Source organism: Prunus avium, chromosome 5, assembly GCF_965620075.1.
Source record: "Prunus avium chromosome 5, drPruAviu1.hap1.1, whole genome shotgun sequence".
Lineage (NCBI taxonomy): Eukaryota > Viridiplantae > Streptophyta > Magnoliopsida > Rosales > Rosaceae > Prunus > Prunus avium.
The window spans coordinates 24,842,609-24,861,528 of NC_142288.1; the positions used below are offsets into that span (position 1 = coordinate 24,842,609).

The 18,920-nt window shown below is 38.1% G+C and overlaps 2 protein-coding genes across 2 annotated transcripts; both read left to right on the forward strand.

Moving 5' to 3' along the window:
* The first annotated feature begins 1,506 nt into the window (after window positions 1–1,506).
* On the forward strand, window positions 1,507–6,434 carry LOC110757205 (Protein kinase superfamily protein). Its single transcript, XM_088253380.1, has 7 exons — window positions 1,507–2,291; window positions 2,371–2,655; window positions 3,607–3,924; window positions 4,254–4,481; window positions 4,817–4,917; window positions 5,001–5,124; window positions 5,798–6,434. The coding sequence occupies exons 1-7, from the start codon at window positions 1,998–2,000 to the stop codon at window positions 6,125–6,127; spliced, it is 1,680 nt and encodes a 559-aa protein (XP_088109506.1). The 5' UTR covers window positions 1,507–1,997; the 3' UTR covers window positions 6,128–6,434.
* A 4,878-nt stretch (window positions 6,435–11,312) lies between these two features.
* LOC148294553 (uncharacterized) lies at window positions 11,313–18,047 on the forward strand. Its single transcript, XM_088253379.1, has 3 exons — window positions 11,313–11,733; window positions 12,334–12,544; window positions 13,067–18,047. The coding sequence occupies exons 1-3, from the start codon at window positions 11,575–11,577 to the stop codon at window positions 17,806–17,808; spliced, it is 5,112 nt and encodes a 1,703-aa protein (XP_088109505.1). The 5' UTR covers window positions 11,313–11,574; the 3' UTR covers window positions 17,809–18,047.
* Window positions 18,048–18,920: the final 873 nt, after the last annotated feature.

Genomic DNA, 18,920 nt, shown 5'->3' on the forward strand with positions numbered 1-18,920 from the left:
TTAAATTAAAAATTAAAAGAACCAAGGTTTGTTGAGCATACTCATTACTTCAACCGATGCATGAAGTTGAAATGAGGTCACTTTACCATCCAACATATATATTTGTATTAATTTGCCATTCTACCTAACTAAAAAATGCAGCAAGAAAAATTAAATTAAATGAGCAATGAATGCAATGTTTGATGTTTCTAGAAAGACCTTTGGCGTAGAACTTTTGTCCCTTGTTTGCCATTTTATTATGTTCTAAAATTTTGAATCTTTTTGTCAATGACAGGTCAATTCTCCATTTAAGCACGGCACAATAAACTTGACCTTCAATTTCTTTGACTATTACACTTATTTATTTAATTAAATAATAAGACTCATTTGATGTGTTGCTTAATCATGATTAGGTCATCACAAAGTTGGTGAGAAAATTAATAAAATTCTTGTGTTGAAATTTCTTTCTCCACAATCAACACAAAGTAACAAACTTTGTTGCCTGCCACCACCATTGCCTTGTACTTGAATTCAACTGCAAGTTTTGCTCCCTCTCTATGTTTTCTGTAATAAATGTAAGAATCTAACCTACCATACCCTTTTTTAATAGGTTCGGTGGGGTAGTTAGAATTGAGTTTAATCTCATTTGCTACTCATCCCTTTCACCCTAGACCAAATAATTCAGCCCTCCAAAACCGAAAGAACAAATCTTGTAGATTTGGTTCAAGATGCAATAGGTTGGAGTGGGATTAATTTGTAGTTAGCGTCTAAAGTGGTTATTTTAAAATCAAATGCTAGTGGAGTAGTGGGGATTTGAACAAGTTCTAATTTGGGACTCGCACGTAACGAAGCTATACTTTTCTACTTATAATCTAGTGGAATAAGTTGATCTATACCCTACAATGAGGATGTCTATTAAGAAAAGTGATAACATCTTTTCTCGACCACCTTGCAATGCACTTTAATAATTGGAGACATTGATCGTATCTGACACTCTTTAATTAAAAAGTTAACCAAATCACAAATTATCATACACAATATGGTTCGATAAAAATGGAATGATAATAATTGTAATCAAATGGTTAAATATTTTCTTAATTTTGTCTTTTTATTCATGATCGTCACAAGAAAAGTTAATGAAAATGGTACCAATAAAAAATCCGACAGAGGACGTACGTACTTTCCCTTATCCACGCTACAATTTAGGGGCCAAAAGATAAAAATGTTAATTATTAAATTTTAATCATAATAGTCTAATCAAATCATGCATCTACTTTTCTAAAAACTATGATTTCACAGATATTTTAATGGGAATCCTAGAAGACTAAAAACTATATGATTCTTATTGTACGCAAGGAGTCAAAATGTTAGATGGTATAATTTTTTGTTACAAAAAAAAAAAAGGAAACTTGACCCTGACCCTGGAGCCGTGTCAAAAAGTAGCTTTCTTCTCTTGGTTTGACTTTCGGGGTCCCAATCCCAACTCCAAATTTTTACATTCATGTCAGCAATCAGCATCTTCTCTTTCTGTTTCTCTTTTCCCTCTCAGCCTCTCTCTCTTTCTCTCTCCCGCCCGCGGTAAAAATCGTCAATCTGCAGCCAATTAGATCCCCAACACCGTGGCATTTCCGTAATTAACTCCAAAAACCATGACGCAATTTCTACACCATCGGACAAGTAAGACTCTCTCTCTCACTGCGATGACACTGAAGCTCATCAGTAATTGATTCCCAACTGAATCAAAAGACGCCAACTTTGGCTCTCTCTCGCTCTCTACTTCTCTTTGTTTGTCCGTACACCACTCACCTGTAAAACCGCCACCTCCCGCCGCGGTTTCAATTTCATTTCCAGATACGACGTCGGCGCCAAGCGAGACTAGTTTATCTAAGCGACATATACAATCCAATACAACAGACGGCCTTGAACTAACCGCCAGCGGTTAAACGACGCCGGACTGCCATCGCCTGAGTAGTTTACGTACTCCCAAATGCGTCGCCGGAGCTTCGCGAGCTGAGACGATGGGTTGCGTTTTGGGCACGGAGGCCGCCGGAGATCGCCGAAGATCCGTCCGAGCTGGGCACCGTCGCCGGAATATCGAGGCGCCCTCCGGAGTGGAGGCTGTCAGGGATGATAGGAAGGGGGCGGTAGCGAGGCAGAGGGAGAATCACACCGGCGACTTTCCGGCGATCGAGCGCCGGAAACCTTTCCCGGCGAACCAGCAGGGTTGGCCTTCGTGGCTCTTGGCCGTCGCCGGCGACGCGATCCAGGGTTGGACCCCTCGTCGCGCCAACACTTTCGAGAAGCTCGCTAAGGTGCTCAAAATCATGACTTTAACTCTTCGGGTTGAACTAATTCCTTTTCGTTTTTTGAAAATATATATTTTTTGTTCAGATTGGGCAAGGGACTTATAGCAATGTATATAAAGCAAGAGACTTGGTTACTGGGAAAATTGTGGCTTTAAAGAAGGTTAGGTTTGATAATTTGGAGCCAGAGAGTGTGAAATTCATGGCCAGAGAGATCAATGTGCTAAGAAAGCTTGACCATCCCAATGTTATTAAGCTTGAAGGCTTGGTCACTTCAAGAATGTCTTGCAGCCTCTACTTGGTTTTCGAGTACATGGAGCACGATCTCTCTGGCCTTGCCGCTTCCTCGGGGGTCAAGTTCACTGAGCCTCAGGTACATTTTGGTTTTAGTTTCTATCAGTGATTGAAGCTTTATCTTGCTAATTTTCATTTGGGTTGGGTTGTTGTTTAATGGTAGACTGTCAGATTTCTATGAATTGTTGCTTGGTTAATGGTATTTGAGCTAGATTTTGCTGTCTGCTTTCCAGAGATTGTTTTTATGCGTTTGGATGTGTTGTCTACTTCGCCTTTGTTTGGCCACGCTGGTTCTTGAATTCATGTGGCCCTGGTTGTCTTTTTTGTTTTGCTTGTTTTTAGCTTTTGATGTTACCTGGGACCTTCCTTTCTAGGCTGGATTGGGTCCCATACTTGGTAGTTTGAGTTTCCAGATTTTTAATTTATATGCGTACGGCAAGTCATATGATGGGGTAGGTAAATTCAGCAAAATTTCGGTTTGCTCACATCACTCTATTAAACGTAGATAAAAAGGTAGGATTGCTTCGAAGCTGAGGGAAAGAAAGGAATTTCTTTAGCTTTTTATTGTTTTGATTACTTGGGAAGAAAGAAGTTGAATTTAAAATTCCATTACCTGCAGCTTACGTTAACTCGAAATTCGAATGAGATCAACATTGCTCAAATACTTGGTTTAGTCAAGCTCTTTTTTTCGTTTATTTCCTTTTTTCTGAAGGAAAGGAAAATAGATTAAACAAACACCTGTGAGGTAGTTATGTCAAAATTTTGTTCACAAAAGATTAACTATTTCACTTATATTACAAAACAATTGATAACCATTTTAGAAAATATATGGGATTAAATGGGCACTAGAAAATATTGATGAATGGGCTTAGAATTGTATCTTACAGAACGTAAGCTAGCATCTTTATTGGTAGGCTTGTAGGTGACTTCCTGCACCATTTGAATCTGATTTGTCCAGCTCTTCATTGCACATACATAGAATTTTGACATTGAAAGGCTGATTTGTTTCTCAAGATATTCCCTGTGGCAGGTCAAGTGCTATATGAAACAGCTGCTATCTGGGCTTGAGCATTGCCACAACCATGGTGTCTTGCACCGTGATATCAAGGGATCCAATCTGTTAATTGACAATGAAGGCATTTTAAAAATAGCTGATTTTGGACTGGCTACATTTTTTGATCCTGAGCAGAAGCAACACATGACTAGTCGAGTTGTCACTCTCTGGTACCGCCCACCTGAACTTCTTCTCGGGGCCACTTTCTACGGAGTTGGTGTTGACCTTTGGAGTGCTGGCTGCATTTTGGCAGAGTTACTTTCTGGGAAGCCTATTATGCCAGGACGGACAGAGGTATTTATAATTGCTTTGTTTTATAGTTGCCCTTCTCTTTAGGTTATCAGTTCTTGAAAGTTCTGTTCCGGTTATTCAATTGTTCCCGATTCTTGAATAATCATCTACGACTGCACTCTTTTGAAACAATTGTGTCTTCATTTGGTCCACTTCTACTTGTGAGTCTACAAGTAAAATACAGCAATTCTTGTGAGATGGTTGTTCTCGTCTCTGTATACATTTTGAAGTTCGGTTTCTTAATCTTCTTGAGTGATGTTATTGCTGTTATTTTCTGCTCAATCTATGATTTTCAGTTTGACAAACACCTTTTGAATTATTTTCCTGTTTAGGTTGAGCAACTGCACAAGATATTTAAGTTATGTGGCTCCCCATCTGAGGAATATTGGAAAAAATATAAATTGCCAAATGCAACACTTTTTAAGCCACAGCAGCCATATAAGCGTTGTGTAGCAGAAACATTCAAGGATTTCCCAGCTTCTTCGCTACCTTTGATCGAATCTCTTCTATCAGTAGATTCTGATGGACGAGGCACTGCCACCACTGCTCTCAATAGCGAAGTAAGTGCTCTCTATTTGATTTTAATTTTTCTGAGGAAACAATATTGTGAAGCTGGGTTTTATATTTTGAAAAGAAAAACATGATCTCCCACCAAAAGAAAAAGTAAAGAAAAGCAAAATAAATCGCAAGGATGGTTAATTAATTCCAGGCCTCTGTGACATGTATCGTCTGCTGAGAAGTCTTCTTAAAAAGTTGTATTTCTTGTCAAAAGAAACGTATATCACTCTCTGGGAGTTAGCAAGGGCTTAGTGCAACTGTGTTCTTTACCAGAAATTGACGTGATGGTGTGCCAAATTCTTTTGTTGTGTTTGATTGGTATTTGATCTGGGTACAGTTCTTCACTACGGAGCCTTTTGCTTGTGAGCCATCAAGTTTACCAAAATATCCTCCCACCAAAGAAATGGATGTAAAGTTACGAGATGAAGAAGCTAGAAGGTTACTCATTTACTTTTCTTCATGTTTGCTGCTTTCTGGACTCATTTTGGCATATATTGACAGATGATATTTGTTGTCCTCAGGCAAAGAGGTCTAAGTGGGAAACCTAATGCTGCTGAAGGTCCCAGAAGAGTTAAAGCTCGTGAACGAGTCGGTCGGGCGATTCCAGCTCCAGAAGCTAATGCAGAGATTCCAGGAAACTTAGATGTACGTGAAGCTTCTCTCTCTCTCTCTCTCTCTCTCTCACACACACACACACACATCTTATTTGTATGCATTCTCACCCACCCCACTCCTTCATATTAGAAAACCCTGAACCCAGACCTAAATCCCACCTTATTATTTCTGGAATATCATGTGGGCTCTTTCAAAGTTCTGAAATCGAACTTATATTACACTCACCATCTGCCAGTTCAATCGAAAGAGTCCATTTCTTAGTTGCATCCAGATCTTATTCTCAGTGTCACAGATAGTTCTTTTTTATTTTCGTTATAGTATACTAACATGAATCTGGATTTTAGCCTTTAGGTTTGGGTTTTGACTTCTAAGTTGATCCTGACGTTTGAAGTTTGTTTGTTTGTTTAGCATGCACCCCACTTGATTAGTTGAATATGGTAATGATCTTTTTGGGCATGTCAAAATTCTTTCACTACTAAGTGGTTGATCTGACGGTATCAAAATCATCACATCATTTTACGTTGAGCAACATTATATGCACATATCAGCTACAATTTCTCCTCTGTTTGATATTGCTATACTTTAAAGAGTAACCACCACAAGGACAATCAGTGTGTAAACAGTGGCAGTTGTGGCTTCATTAAGTTTCCATAGTGACACTTGTTCTCAGCAAACTTATAGTCAAATCTTTGCTGATTTGCAGAGGTGGAGAGTGATGACACAAGCAAATGCCAAGAGCAAGAGTGAGAAATTCCCACCCCCACATCAGGATGGAGCTGTTGGATACCCACAAGATACATCACATAAAGGCCCAGTATCATTTGTCACAACAACTGATGCTTCATTTGGATCAGTGATCTTTAACACAAAATCTTCTACATCTGCTAAAAGCATGGGAGCAATTGGGGGGCCTTCGAGGAGGAGGAAAACCAATAGAGACGACCCCCGCATAGCTCCATCTCGGAAGTTGATCCAGGCATTCAAGCCTTCCTCAATAGGGCTCTCAATGAATTTATTATTTAACGGTAAATAACCGATTTCTGAGCGTTTTTTGAAAGGTGAAGGTAGAGAAAGAATCATTTAATGTCAATCTTCTTTTTTGGTCCCTTGAATTAGGGTTTTCTCTGTCAAGCTTAGCTTGGTTTTTGAATGCAAGTTTTTTTGTTTTCTCCATTGTTCTCCATTCCCCCATTTGTTGTAATTAACCCTTATAAGTGTTTCATTGTAAAATCTACACAACAGGAACCCCAAAAGGACTCACCGGTATATTCAGTGAAATCGAGTCCCACTTGTGCTGTACAGTATTTCAAACCAAGTGCTTAATTTCTTTATGACTACTACGTATAGGTGCTCAAGTTGTTAAGAACAGTTATTTTTCCACCCATTGTCCTAAGTTTGAATCCCCCTTTCTATTATCGCTTGTATCAAAGAAGAAAAAACTACCTAATAGTGGAGAGTGACTGAGGACTGATTTTGAATCGGGTTGTTTAAATATTTGGATGGTTTGAGTTGGGTGAACTCGGTCCGACATTTTGGACGAGCTGGGCCTACGTGTTTGTGTGGACTCCAATTAACCCGAGCTTGGCTCAACATTCAAAGTTAGTTAACCCAAACTTATTTAAAATGAATCCGACCCATTTTCAGGTCAAGCAAGTTCATAACTCTGGCTTTGATTTAATTATTCTGCAAATTATGATGTAATATTTACTTTATTGTCTTTCTTGTTGCTTGCTGGTTTATGTTTTCTCATAATAAAAAATGTTAACTTCAAATTCCCCACGTCTCTTGAATTGCATGCAATGCGTTTGCCATCAACGACATTCTATTCGAATGCATTTTCTACAGATGCTAGATAGAACGCCGTCGTTTCTCCTGAACACCGACGCCTTTTTTAGCGTCGTTTTCTCATGAACACACACACCCACCCTAACTGTTGCTCCATAGATTTAGTTTTTAATCTACTTCATATATTATGATCTCTGTGTCTGAAATTGGCCGTATGTCAAGCTCTCCCTCTCATTTCTAAGGGAATTGAAGGCTAACTTTCAATTATTTAGTATTTAATCGTACTTAGTTTTCCATCTTGACTCACTTAAGCCTAAAGGAAACAGAAAAAAATTGAGAGGTATTATATAAAATGTGATCTGCCTAGCATTTTCCTTCGAGTTATTCCTCCCTCAAAGAAAAAAGTTAGTTAAGATCATATCCCATACTCCTCCCTGGTTTTCTAGCATGCGTTTACCTTAATTTCCTACTTTAAGCACAGATATTTAATTTACTTTCACTTTGTTTGATATTATATTACAATTTGTGTGGGTGATCGAGAGATGAAGGAGTGTATGAAAACGCAAGGACGCAAGGACGCAAGGAATTGTGTAAAAGTTGACCGAGTTAGAATTGTACAAGGGATTGGAAATGAAGGCAAACCTAGTTCTCTGTTATTGGTAACCCTAATGGCACAACGCTCCTTTGAACCACCACCATCCTCTCCAAAGGCCCTGTTTACCTCACATCCTTGAATATTCTTACTCTCCCTTCCTATGTATTTGATAGTGAATTTTGTGATATATATTAGCAAAAGTGGATTTAGCAGGTCGAGGGTTGGTTGAGTTGGTAAGAATCGTTCTTGTAAGGTTTGCTCTCAGGATTACGCTATAATTCCCGAATCTAAATCCTTTTCAGGCACTTAGACTATAGTTTTCCTTAAGTGTTAGATTCTTTTCTATCATATACCCAATCCTACAATCTATCCTGGTTAATGCATAAATTTAACAAGTTGGATTCATTATGTTCTAGAAGCTCATGTGAACCAAGCAAACCATTATTCTTCGTCAATCAATAATGTAATTCACTATACATAATCACAAGGAGCTCATGTGATTACCATATATATCAGATGGTTTAAGACAAGTAAATGTCTTACAAGAAATCCCCTCCCCATATACTGTAAGGAAACAATGACATAAAGTTGTAAGGACGAAAATTGCCCACACTTCTTCTGAAACTAGTGGAGACTGTCTAGGAATAGAGGAGAAAAGTAAGCCTTCCATTAGTCATCCCTTTGTTTTTATTAATATCTAAATGTATGTTTGGTTGTAGGGTTACTAAATGCAAGAAGAGACTAGTTTGAAGTAGGCTGTGTACGTAAGAAGAGACTAGAAAGCAAAAGTCTTCCATTTGATGAAAGGTGTTTGTTAGATTCTCATAGACTTTAAAAAAAAAAAGATTCATAACAAGGACTCAGATGGTCGAATCAGCGTCCAAAACTCATCCAAAGTCTTGCTTTTCGTACAAATCCCATTAATTTAACATACATGGTTGCTTTTCGTACATGTTTTTCCTTGTCATTTTCTTATTTTATATCTTTCTTTAACACATTCAAGTCTCGTTGCCGACAAAAACTTAATTTGAATCCAAAACTAATCCGTACTTTATCTAAATTATAATCCAAAATCATACTCGAAGCAAACTGATTTTCGATTTGATTCAATAATATCCAAACCCAACTGTTATTATTTATTTATTAATCAACAATTGTCAGTTATGCAATTTGAATCATGATGTACTTCAATAAAGAAAACATAAGCACAAAACACAATATGTTGGGCAAATTTGCTACGGGAATTTGAGAATTTAGTCCACTAGATTACAACTTTGCTCCCAGGATTACACTATAATTCCCGTATCTAAATCCTTTTCAGGCACTTCGATCATAGTTTTCTTTAAGTGGAAGATTCTTTTCTATCATATACTCAATCCTACAATCTATCCTATTTAAGGCATAAATTTAACAAGTGGGATTCATCATGTTTTAGAAGGTCACGTGAACCAAGCAAATCATTAGTCTTCATTAAACAGATAATGTAATTCACCACACTTAATCACAAGAAGCTCATGTGATTAGAAGACCATATCAAGTGGTTTAAGACGAGTAAATGTCTTACAAGAAATCTCCTCCTCATATACTGTAGTTTAGACTATCGCTCTTGTATTAAGAAATTATAAGCCACGAAACTAAATGATCATTGACCAGTAAGTAAATGAACAATATTGCCTTCACAAGTAACATGATCATCTACGTACTTGGGTACGTCCTGACTTGTGTCCTATTCATCACCAATAATATTGTTACTTGTGTTATTGTTCTCAAATGGGTAGTTGGGCTAAAAAATGAAAGAAAACAAGAACATAAAGTTGCAAGGACGAAAATTACCCCACTTCTTCTGAAACTAGTGGAGGAGACTGTCTAAGAAGAGAGGAGAAAAGTAAGCCTTCCATTTAGTCGTCCCTTTGTTTTTATTAAGGTCTAAATGTATGTCTCGTTGTTGGGTTGGTTGCAGTTCGGTAACCGCGAATTTTTGCTCAAACCGCAAACCGACCGACTATTTGCGGTATGGTGATTTTTGAAACCGCAAACCGACCGCTTTTTGCGGTCGGTTACTGTGAATTAGCGGTTTAAAACCGCAAGTTCTTTTTGTGTCATAAAAATCCAACTTCTCAAGCATATATAAATTCACAATCTCCTCAACTTCTCAAGCATTCACAACCTAAAGAAAATTAAAGTTCAATTCCAAGCATTCCAATTAAAGTTAAACTTCTCAAGCATTCAAATTCCAAATTCTTTAAAGTTACAAACCAAAAGGAAAATGCAATGCAAAATGAATTAAAGTTATAACCCAAAAGAAAATCCAATTCAAAGTTAATTAAAGTTACAAACTAAAAGGAAAATGCAATGCACCAATGTTACAAACTCAAGTGTTGGTGGTGGTGAGTGGATTTGAAGAACCCCGTTGTGTTGTTTGAGCACCAATGCTATCTACAAATAAAACAACATAAGTTTAGTACATTTTATTATAAGAAGAAGCATAAATAACATGAGCATAAATAAACTAATTACTTACAAGTTGTCATATATTTCATTTCCTTGTAGAATTCAACCTCATCATCCGTTGGTTCCTTGTAAAAGGAAAATTCGTCCGCTCTAAGCCAATCACTAGTACACACTAATGCCTCTACCATTAAACGGCTACGATTAATGGGTGTGAATAGAAAATATTGTATGAAATATGTTGTATGAAATATATTTTACATATAATATAATATAGACAATATTATTTAAAATATATTCGCGGTTTGCGGTAACCGCAAGTTTTGAAAATCAAATACTGCAACCGCAACCGCAAATGCGGTTCGGTTCTAAATACCGCAAATGCGATTTGGTTTACCGCGATTACGGTTTCATTGTGGTAAATTATCAGTTGATTTTTGCAGTTTTTCAGTTTTTCGGTATAAAATGCCACCCCTAAGTTACTCACTCTGAAACTAGTTTGAAGTAGACTGCGTACGTAAGAAGTGACTCAGAAAGCAAAAGTCTTTCCATTTTGTCGTTTGGCTTTGGATGAAAAATGCGAAGTTGACGAAAGGTGTTTGTTAGATTCTCAAGGACTTAAAAAATTCGAAACAAGGACTCAGATGGTCGAATCAGCGTCCAAAGCTCATCCAAAGTCTTGCTTTTCGTACAAATCCCATTAACACCTGTTGCTTTTCGTACATGTTTTTCCTTGTCATTTTCTCTCTCTCTCTCTCTCTCTCTCTCTCTCTCTCTCTCTCTATATATATATATATATATACTACTTACTTTTCATTTCAATAATGTTTGGTTTGTTTTCTTTTCTCTTTTCCACTTTTTTTATTCCTTAATTGACAAGTTCCTTCCTCTGTGCTGTTTGCATTGTCATTTACTTCCTCAACACGTCTTAGGGCTTCCTCATAAAATTAAACTATTTAAAGTGATTCTTCATAGAAATGATTATTGAGCTATCCAAAATCACTTCCAAACGAGCTCTATTTATTTATTATATTGGTAAATAAAATATAATTTATCTTTTTTATTATACTACTATTTAAGAGAACATTTTTAACAAACTTCCAATAAAAAAGAAATCAAAACTAATAAAACCTATAATAGTAATTAAATAGAATTTAAAGCAAAAAAGAAAGCCTCCTCCACATTTTCCTCACCAGTATCTCTTCATATTTTCATAACATGTAACCTTAGTTTAGTGTTATTTGTCATTTTAGTTTGTGTTCATGTAGTACTAATCCTCTTATATACCTTTTTAATAATTAAGTAAAGCAATGTTATATGGAGCTTTTTATATTTTAAAAATCAAAATTCATCAATTAAATTTAAACAATATAAACATCCTGGTGGCACCAGTGGAAGAGTGGAAAAGTGGGGCAAACTCTCCCTAAACCACCTGGTTCAATTTACATAAGAGACAATCTTGAGTCAATCCTCTCCCTCCCTAGTCAATGAAAAAAGAAGAAGAAGATATAAACATCCTATTTCTTGGGAAAATGGAAAGATAGTGTGAGTTATAGAATATCCCTCCCTCATTTCTGACTCTCTGTTTACTATCTGCTTGCTCTCTGTTTCACTGTAAAGGTTGTGCCTTTGGGTTTGTGTCCGTACGGAAAATGGCGACACCGAGAGAGCACATAGAAGAAATACGCATGAAAAAGTTCTCCATTGGAGGGGAACTCAACCCTTTATCTGAAGATCTTCACCACGCTGTCGAGCATCTCTCTGCTGAGCTCTATTCTAAAGATGTCCACTTTCTCATGGAACTCATCCAGGTTTGCATTCACATTCCTACATACATACATACATACATATATATATATATATATATATATATATATATATATATATATATATGTGCGTATGTATGCATGTATAGACCTTACACTGAAAAAATACTAAATCTCCGTGATGGGTTTTGTTTGGTGTTGAAGTTCAGTACATAACAAGGTTATGGAACTCTGATCTCCATGATTTCTGTTTCATTACTTGGTCATCCCCTTCTTCACTTGAAATCTAAATGCTTTTTTAAGAGAAATTAAGGAATATATGTGTGTTTATATGCGCATGCATATCGGTATTAGTGTGCTGGAGAATGTATTTGAAGGGTTAATTTTAAACTTTTAATTTGATAAAGATGAACTTTTAAAAGGTTACATTGATTAAGATGGTATTCAATTTCTCAGTGTTTTGATTGATTCAAGTTACTAGAGTTATGTGATAGTACTGTATTTGTATGTGAATCGTAATCCATATCATTGGGTGATATCCTTGATTAAAAGCAACTATATACAGTTGCCAATCGTAGTTTTGTTTCTTATATGGTTAATTCAAGTTGATTCAAACAACAAATAATGGTTAAATTTACTTTACAGAATGCAGAAGATAATCAGTACTCAGAGGGGGTTGATCCATCACTTGAGTTTGTCATAACGTCCCGGGATATAACCGGCACAGGGGCTCCTGCCACCTTGCTTGTTTTCAATAATGAGAAGGGATTTTCTCCCACAAACATAGAGTCTATTTGCGGTATTGGACGGTCGACAAAGAAAGGCAACCGGAATCAGGGCTATATTGGGGAGAAAGGTATGTGTACATCAGTACCTTATGATCTAGTGTGTCAATAGTTAATGTCACTGCTGATTTTTTTAGCTTTAGGCCTTCCAAAAATGTATGGAGCTTCACAAAATTTGGTGACTTTACTCAAAATCTACCTTTTCAGCATGCTTGGTTAAGCTTTATTTTGACTCCAGAAACAGGCATATGTTATATAGCTTCTCCAAGAATATTGGTCATAAGGAAAGCTTGTATTACCTACCAATCTTGACATAGAGATCAGACAATAAATCCATTGGTTTACATTTCCCATGACTGGAGAGATGCACAATAATTTCGTGATTAGTAGATTAAGAAATCTGTTAAACTCACCTCACAAGTGCATATGATTATGAAATACCCATAATTGTCTGGATCTTTTAATTAAGAGGGTTAAGACAGTTTTCCATTTAAAAGGTCAACTATTATTCTTAGGTGAAAGATATATAGGTGTTCTATTTGAAGCAATGATGTGAGTTATAAGGGAGTAAAGTTTGAATCTTTTATCTACAGGAATTGGTTTCAAGAGCGTGTTTCTGATCACAGCTCGGCCTTACATTTTTAGTAATGGTTATCAAATAAGGTTCAATGAAGAGCCTTGTATGCATTGCGATCTTGGGTACATAGTTCCAGAATGGGTTGAGGAAAGCCCGACTCTATCTGACATAACAGAGATATATGGTTCTGGTTCTGCCCTTCCAACCACAACACTGATCTTGCCTCTAAAGCCTGACAAGGTCAAACCTGTGAAGCAGCAGCTCTCAAGCATGCATCCTGAAGTTCTCTTGTTTCTTGCAAAGATTAAGCGTCTCTCGGTTAGGGAAGATAATGAGGATCCCAGGCTCAACACTGTAACCGCGATATCAATATCAAGTGAGACTGATTTTGTGACGCGGAAGAACATTGATGCTGATTCCTACACGCTCCATCTCTCTGCAAAAGAAAATGGTAATGAGTCGGAACCCGAATGCATCTATTATATGTGGAAGCAGAAGTTTCCTGTCAAGCAAGAATGCAGAGATGAGAAGAGAATGGAGGTAGATGAGTGGGTGATCACGCTAGCATTTCCATATGGAGAACGCCTTAATAGAGGAACAAGCTCACCCGGGGTCTATGCATTCCTTCCCACTGAAATGTTTACAAATTTGCCCTTCATAATTCAGGCAGATTTTCTTTTAGCATCATCAAGAGAAAATATTCTATTGGACAAGAAGTGGAATCAAGGAATTCTGAACTGTGTGCCCTCTGCATTTATTAATGCATTTCTCTCTCTCGTGAAAACTATAGAAGACGCACCAGTATCTAGTTTGCCTCTTTTTTTCAGGTTCTTGCCTGTCCAGAGCTCTCAATATGATGAATTGAATGTTGTGAGGGAGTCAATCAAAGCACAGCTGGTTGAGAAAGACATTGTACCATGTGAGCCGCACAAGGAGCAGAAGTTCTTCCATAAACCTTGTGAAGTGGGTAGGTTATTGCCTCCTTTTTGGAATATTTTGAGAAAGGCAAGGGAAGTAGGGGTAAGCTTGCCGAATCTCTCTTCCCATGGAAAATATGTTTTGTGTCATTCATTTGACCAAGAAGAGTATGATCACATTTTGAGTTTCCTTGGAGTTGAACCAGTGGATGATGAATGGTATGCTAAATGCATTCAGAGTTCCAATCTGGTAGTTGGAGTGTCAGAAGATGTCTACTTGGAACTTCTACTGTTTATTGCTGATAATTGGCGGCCCAAATTTCATTGCACCAACATCAAGAACATACCACTGATAAAATATGTGGATCTTTATGAGGATGTATCTTTGTGCAGCTTGAGCTCAATGCAGACTGGTAAAAAGAACGTTTGCCTATCCCGCCATTCTTGTCATGTTTCATGGCTGATTGACTGGAACAGGGAATTTATATCTTCGGCAAGTCTTCTTTTTATGCCGAAAGGGACCCAGGAAGCTATCCAGTTATGTTCTAACAAGGACAAGTTGGTGAAATGGCTTGCGGAACAAATGAAGGTTGCAGCTGTAAATGTACATGAATATGCAGTTTGCCTCTATAAGTCTCATGGTATTGAACGGAAACCTGCTATTGCATATGCCCACTTTTTGTATCATTCATGCCGCACAAGGAGCTATATCTCTTATCCTGAAGTCGTTGATTTGTGTGGTAAGATGCCACTTGTGGATAACTATGGGGACGTCATCAGACAAAGGGAAGGAGTTATTGTCCCTGCCAACGAAAGCAAATGGGCGGGGTTTACTGATTCGAATCTGTGGAAAGAAGATGGCTTTGTTCAGTTAGGAGAAGATTACATGAATCCAGGCTGCTTTGCAGGTCAAATTACAGAACAGAAGCAGCTCCTTGAGTTCCTCAAAGAGTATGCTGGAGCTTCGGATGTCCCTTATATTTCTGCTCCCAATGCCTGTCTTCCAACTGTATCTGCAACACTTAGTATACAAAAGGTATTCTTGCTTTTGGACTGGATTCGCCACCTGAGATATCAAAGGGTTCACATCCCGGAGAAGTTCTTGAAATGTATAAAGGAAGGTAGTTGGTTGAAAGTTACTTTGAATGGATTTTCTGTGTCCAGGCCACCTTCGGAGTCATTTGTACTTGCCCCATCATGGGGAAACATTTTACAGACTGGATCCGTTTTTGTTGATATCCCATTGGTTGACAAGAGTTATTATGGTGATAGAATTGATGATTACAAGGAGGAGCTGAAAACAATTGGAGTAATGTTTGAATTTGGAGAAGCATGTGAGTTTATTGGGAAGCATCTTATGTCTCTGGCAGCTTCGTCCACTTTAACTAGAGGCAACGTACTTTCAATACTACATTTTATCAGGCTCTTGAGGGACAAATGTCTTCCCCCAGACGATTTCATCAGCAGTATCAAAAGCGGACCATGGCTTAAAACAAAATCTCATGGTTACAGGTCTCCAGATGGATCTGTCTTGTTTGACCAAGAGTGGATAATTGCATCCAAAATTAGTGACATTCCCTTCATTGATCAGGAGGTATACGGTGAAGAAATCCTTGATTTCAAAACAGAACTTGAGTTGCTTGGTGTGGTTGTCTCGTTCAACAAAAATTACCAGCTTGTTGTCGACCACCTAAAGTCACCGTCATGCTTAACTTCTCTGACACCTGAGGCTGTTCTACTAATGCTGCAAATTATGCACATTTCAAATTCATCCAATAAGATTGTCGAAGCACTGAGAGGAAAAAAATGCCTGAAGACAAATAATGGTTACAAGTCTCCAAGTGAATGTCTCTTGTTTCACCCAGAATGGGGTTGCCTTCTTCAGGTCTTTAGTGGTGTCCCATTGATTGATCATAATTTGTATGGAGACATAATCTTTTCCTTCAGAGATGAGTTGAGAAATATAGGGGTGGTCGTTGATTTTGAAGAGGCTGCAAAAGTATTTGCTCACCATTTCCAGCAGGCTTCCATCACCAAAGAAAATGTAGAATCATTTCTGTCCTGTTACAGAAAGCTGGAGGGAAGTCGTTTTAAATTTCCTGCAGATCTTAAGAGCTGCATTTGCGAAAAAAAGTGGCTGCGTACTCGCCTTGGTGATTATAGATCTCCAAGAGAGTGCATTCTGTTTTGTTCTGATTGGGAATCTCTCTCTCCCATATGCCTTCTCCCTTTTATTGACGATTCTGACACTTGTTATGGCAAGAACATTCATGAATATAAGCAAGAGCTGAAGAGCTTGGGGGTTGTTGTGCAATTCAAGGATGGGGTCAAGTTTGTGCCTTCTTGTCTTTATCTTCCCCAGAATCCGAGCAGCATTTCTCGAGAAAATGCACTTGCTTTGCTGGACTGCATACATATTTTATTGCAGGAGAAAGATAACTCCTTTCCTGATGTGTTCCCGAAGAAAGTTTCTCAGGCATGGCTGAAGACTCATGATGGTTACAGGCCTCCGAGCAAGTGCTTGTTGTTTGATTCCAAGTTTGGCGAGCATCTAAAGCAGACTGATGGCCCTTTCATTGATGAAGAATTTTATGGTTCTGAAATTACAACATACAGAGAAGAGCTCTCTGCAATAAAGGTGATTGTTGAAGTGGACAAAGGATGTCCTTTGATTGCCAGCCAGCTTGCTCTTCATGATGAATTGTCCACTTTTGTTCGAGTATATAGTTACTTGAGTGAGTTTAAGTGGGAGCCGAATAGCAAGGCTGACAAAAGGATCTGGATTCCAAAGGGAAATCAGAATGGAGAGTGGGTTAATCCAGAAGAGTGTGTTTTATATGACAAGGATGAGCTGTTTGGCTTGCAGTTGACTGTTCTGGAGAAATACTTTGAGCGTAACCTACTCTTGTTCTTCTCCAGTGCTCACAAGGTAAAGCCCCGTCCGTCAATTGATGACTACTGCAAGCTCTGGAAGGTGTGGGAAAGTTCTGAAACTGGACTGTCTCATGATCAATGTTGCAAGTTCTGGCAGTATGTTTTAAAGAAATCAAAAACAGAGAAAGCTCTTTCTGAGGCCTTGGTGAAAGTACCTGTTAATTCAGGCTCAGATGAAATCTTGATGTTAAACAAGTGCGACGTTTTCCTTCCTGATGACCTTCAACTTAAGGATCTTTTTGATAAGTCTTCTACTCACCCCTTATTTGTTTGGTACCCTCAGCCAAGCTTGCCTGACTTGCCTCGGACTACATTGCTTGAAATGTATAGGAAAATTGGTGTTCGAGCTATTTCTGAATCTGTACAGAAGGAAGAACTGTCCCTAGAAAATGGTGTTGATGAACAGGTAATTCCAACGGAGAAATTGATCGGGAAAGCGCTGCTCAAGCTGATTCTTGGTTTTCTAGCTTGTTCTCCCATTGAAATGGAAGCAGGGAAGAGGCGAAAAGCAGTCCAAGGTCTTCTCAATCTCGCTGTCGTAGAGACAACTGAACCGATCACTGTAAGCTATAACTTACCATTGTCTTCTGGGGAGATTTTGAAAGTGAGAGCAAGCCGTAAGATAAGATGGGACAGAGAGATGTCGAAATTTTTCTCTCAGAAAATGGACAGGTCTGGGGGACATAAAAGTATCATTGAGTTTGCCACATATTTCTCTGAAGTAATATCTGATGGCGTCTTGTGGGAGCACACTGATCATATCCCTGCACTTTCTGAGCTGATCAAGTTGGCCTTTGTGCTAGAATTTAATGAGGAAGCAGTTGATTTTTTTATGAAGTCCAAGAATTTGCAAATCTTCATTGAGGATGAAGAGTTACTAAATTCTGCCTTCCCTTCTTCCACCTAGGCATGGTATGAAACATTTGCGGTAATTTTTGGTTTACGTTCTTTATTTGCTGCCGTATCTTTGTATTAGATATATATATATAATTTGTTTGTATTATCAGTCTGTAGTATGTGTTGTGAACTTTATTTGTGTGAGTTGTGTGCTTTTGTCAATGGGATTCTCTTGTGATTCTGGACAGGTTCTTGGTTTGTAATTTAAATCAGCTGCTAGATTGCTAATAATATGTCAGATTTGTTGAATTCTATTTTCACAAGAGGCCTTTGTTGTGGCACATCATGGCTGATTGTATTCATTATGAATATTGCATACTCATAATGATCATCGTTTTGGGGAGTGGAAGGATCAGTTATTCAATCAAGAAGTCACATGCTTAACTAGCTTTTGGTGTGGTTATATTTCTCTTCCTAATGTTAGAATATGTCGCATTTTTGAATCCTACAGTATTTTTAGGTTGATTCGATGATCCAAGCTCGACTGTTGTTTTTTATTTTTTATTTTTTATATTAATCAACAAGTTATCGTCCATGCGATTTGAACTTAGAACTCAATCCAACAAGGACCCATTATGCATAATAGAAATAGATAGAATAATAGAATAGAGACTGCTACAAGAGTTTATTTATTCATATAATAAAGGCAGTAACTCTGAGTTGCAAGTGCTACAATATCCTCCCATCCCACTGGGACTGGCTCTCTATTTGCGGCGGAGGTCTCTGAAATAAGCTTTTGGGTTAGCCTGAAAATCATCCCTTAAGATTTGGTCACCTCTGCCCGGAGCTTTCATCGTCTTCCTCCTCTGCTCTGAAGCTGAAACAAGTCCATATAAACCATAGGCCAGCAGAGCCATTCCTGCCACAGCGGCAGCTGCAATTACACCATTGGACACGTCCTTGATGCTCCAAGAGCCTTCCCTGCTTTCATTAGCTCCCATTTTTTTACCTCAAATTTCAAACTAGGTGATTTTGTAACTTCGTTTGTGGACGGTGCGTGGCTATAGATATAAAGAATGGAAAGCAGCTCATGCAAAGTCTTGCTTTTCGTACGAATCCCATCAACATTCGCCACTACATGGTTCCCTCACATTCGCCACGCTAACTTCCCTGAGAAGCTTT

What these genes read in the sequence shown, in the direction of transcription:
- LOC148294553 (XM_088253379.1), top strand. Translation starts at nt 11,575, where the DNA reads ATGGCGACACCGAGAGAGCACATAGAAGAAATACGCATGAAAAAGTTC. An exon ending in TTCTCATGGAACTCATCCAG is followed by an intron (nt 11,734 to 12,333) that starts GTTTGCATTCAC and finishes TTTACTTTACAG; the next exon opens with AATGCAGAAGATAATCAGTA. An exon ending in GGGCTATATTGGGGAGAAAG is followed by an intron (nt 12,545 to 13,066) that starts GTATGTGTACAT and finishes TTTTATCTACAG; the next exon opens with GAATTGGTTTCAAGAGCGTG.
- LOC110757205 (XM_088253380.1), top strand. Translation starts at nt 1,998, where the DNA reads ATGGGTTGCGTTTTGGGCACGGAGGCCGCCGGAGATCGCCGAAGATCC. An exon ending in TTATGCCAGGACGGACAGAG is followed by an intron (nt 3,925 to 4,253) that starts GTATTTATAATT and finishes TTTCCTGTTTAG; the next exon opens with GTTGAGCAACTGCACAAGAT. An exon ending in AGATTCCAGGAAACTTAGAT is followed by an intron (nt 5,125 to 5,797) that starts GTACGTGAAGCT and finishes GCTGATTTGCAG; the next exon opens with AGGTGGAGAGTGATGACACA.